We start from the raw sequence: 2,406 nt of genomic DNA on the forward strand, positions 1-2,406 counted from the left end.
CTGTCTCAAAAAAAAAGAAGAAAGAAAGAAAAAAGAAAATATCTAGTATCTAAAATTGATGGACGAAGAGGCAGCAACATATTTGTATTTTTAGGAATACATAGTATGAAAAGAAACTACTGAAAAAGCTGAAAGTAGTTGCCTTTGGGTAGCATGACTGAAAGTGGGGTCAGGCAGAGCAAAGAACTACTAGCTTTTGTTTTTTTTAATGTTTTTAAAATAATTTTTTATAGAGATAGCATCTTATTATGTGCTCAGACTGGTCTGGAACTCCTGGCCTCAAGTGATCCTCCTGCCTTGGCCTCTCAAACTGCTGGGATTACAGGTATGAGCCACCACACCCAGCAAGAATAATTGAGGGGTTTTTCTTTTGTAATTTAAGAGACAGGGTCTTGCTCTGTCACCCAAGCAAAACTGCAGTGGCTTGATCATAGCTCACTGCAACCTTAATCCCTTGACCTTAAATGATCCTCCTTGCCTTAGCCTCCCAAAGCGCTGGGATTACAAGCATGGACCACTGTGTCTGGCTTGGTTTTTGTTAAGAGATTTTTTTTTTTTTCTTTTTTTTGGAGACGAAGTCTCGCACTGTCGCCTGGGCTGGTGGGCAGTGGTGCGATCTCGACTCGCTGTAACCTCTGATACCTGGGTTCAAGCAATTCTCCTGTCTCAGCCTCCCAAATAGCTGGGATTACAGGCATGCACCACCATGACCAACTAATTTTATATTTTTAGTAGAGACGGGGTTTCACCATGTTGGTCAGGATGATCTCTAACTCCTGACCTCAGGTGATCCACCCACCTCAGCCTCCCAAACTGCTGGGATTACAAGCATGAGCCACCACGCCCAGCCTTACCTTGCCCTTTCAATGTGCCTCACATGGCTAGAGGTAGGGGACGCAGACCCTTACAGGCTGACAAGATAAATAAAAGTTGGTTTGTCGAAAAGGTAATGATGGATTATCCATTTGCCCTGGTTTGGGTCCCTTCTAGATTCAGGCCTGCAGAATGTGAAGTTAATCAACTAGGCTCCTGACTCACCTGGTATATCCGGGAGCATGTCGCCGTTGGTAGACCTCTTTTTTAGGTGATGGGCTCCTAGTTTGGCCTGTCTCTCTCCTGTTCACCTTAGAGTTGTGCCTGTAACAGACACAGAGAGGAAAAAGCCTTTTTAATCCAGGGGCTTACATTGAATCTCTCAAACAATGCAAGATGAGCTAATGGTCTTAGAGGTATAATCTAAGCAGAGGGCACAAGTATGAGAAAAATAAAGGTATAGGGTTTGATGTCAGACTCACCCCAGAGCTCCCAAAGCACAGTATACACCTACAGATATGTAGCTTTGGATGCCTGAGCTTTACATAGAGGTGGAAAAAAAATGATATAAAGGAAATACCAAAGCAAAGACATTTGGGAAAGTCGATGGATGGACATCTCCAAAAGCAAAAGCAAATGCCTGCAGGGACCATGCCCCCACAGTCACAGGTTATTTCCCAGTGAATCCCACACTCACGGTTTGCTGGGCCTTGGGGACCATGACCTTCTGCCCGGGGATCGAGACCTCCTGTCCCGGGACCCTGCTTCCCTGGTACTCTTCTTGCTGGCATGTCTGGGGGGTGAGTAGGAGGAGCTTCTGGATCTGGAATGGTTCTTCATCCCATGCCTTCTCTTTTGCTCGGCTGTCAGAGGATCCTGAAGACCCTGGTTGCGGTCAGAGTTCCTGACCTACGTCATTAAGGAAAAGAGAAATTATTCACATGGAAAATCCAGCGATTCAGGAGAAAATGCAGCCGGGCACGGTGGCTCACGTCTGTAATCCCAGCACTTTGGGAGGCCTAGGCGGGTGGATCACCTGAGGTCAGGAGTTTGAGACCAGCCTGGCCAACATGATGAAACCCCATCTCTACTAAAAATACAAAAATTAGCCAGGCCTGGTTGTGGGCACCTGTAATCCCAGCTACTCGGGAGGCTGAGGCAAGAGAATTGCTTAAACCCGGGAGGCATAGGTTGCAGTGAGTCGAGATCGCGCCACTGCACTCCAGCCTGGGCGACAGAGCAAGACTCCATCTCAAAAGAAAAAAAGAAAAGGCAGTGAAACAGGAGATGTTACATAAGGAGCTCATTGTGCACACCAATATCATCACATGGAATTATCACAGAGAACTGTATAAACTTAGTTATCTGCAGAATCCCCTAAAAGAATCTCCTTCAGTCAGCCAGGTGCAGTCGTTCACACCTTTAATCCCAACACTTTGGGAGATGGAGGCAGGAAGACTGCCTGAGATCAAGAGTTTGACACCACTCAGAGCAACTAGTGAGACCCTGTCTCTACAAAATATTTAAAAATTAGTTGGGTATGGTAGGTCCAGCCCGGGCGACAGAGCGAGACTCCCTCTCAAAAAAAAAAAA

General features: G+C 46.2%; 1 protein-coding gene across 1 annotated transcript in view; it reads right to left on the minus strand.

The window, feature by feature from the left end:
- The window catches only part of CWC25 (CWC25 spliceosome-associated protein homolog (S. cerevisiae)), a 29,417-nt gene that overhangs the window by 3,512 nt on the left and 23,499 nt on the right, over positions 1-2,406 (minus strand). The window contains exons 7-8 of the mRNA XM_011984710.1: positions 1,511-1,722; positions 1,039-1,137 (exon numbers count right to left, since the gene is read on the minus strand). Coding sequence (XP_011840100.1) covers positions 1,039-1,137; positions 1,511-1,722 — 311 coding nt within the window. The remainder of the gene's footprint in view (positions 1-1,038; positions 1,138-1,510; positions 1,723-2,406) is intronic.

The sequence above is a fragment of the Mandrillus leucophaeus genome, unplaced genomic scaffold, assembly GCF_000951045.1.
Source record: "Mandrillus leucophaeus isolate KB7577 unplaced genomic scaffold, Mleu.le_1.0 Scaffold272, whole genome shotgun sequence".
In the NCBI taxonomy this organism is placed as follows: Eukaryota; Metazoa; Chordata; class Mammalia; order Primates; family Cercopithecidae; genus Mandrillus; species Mandrillus leucophaeus.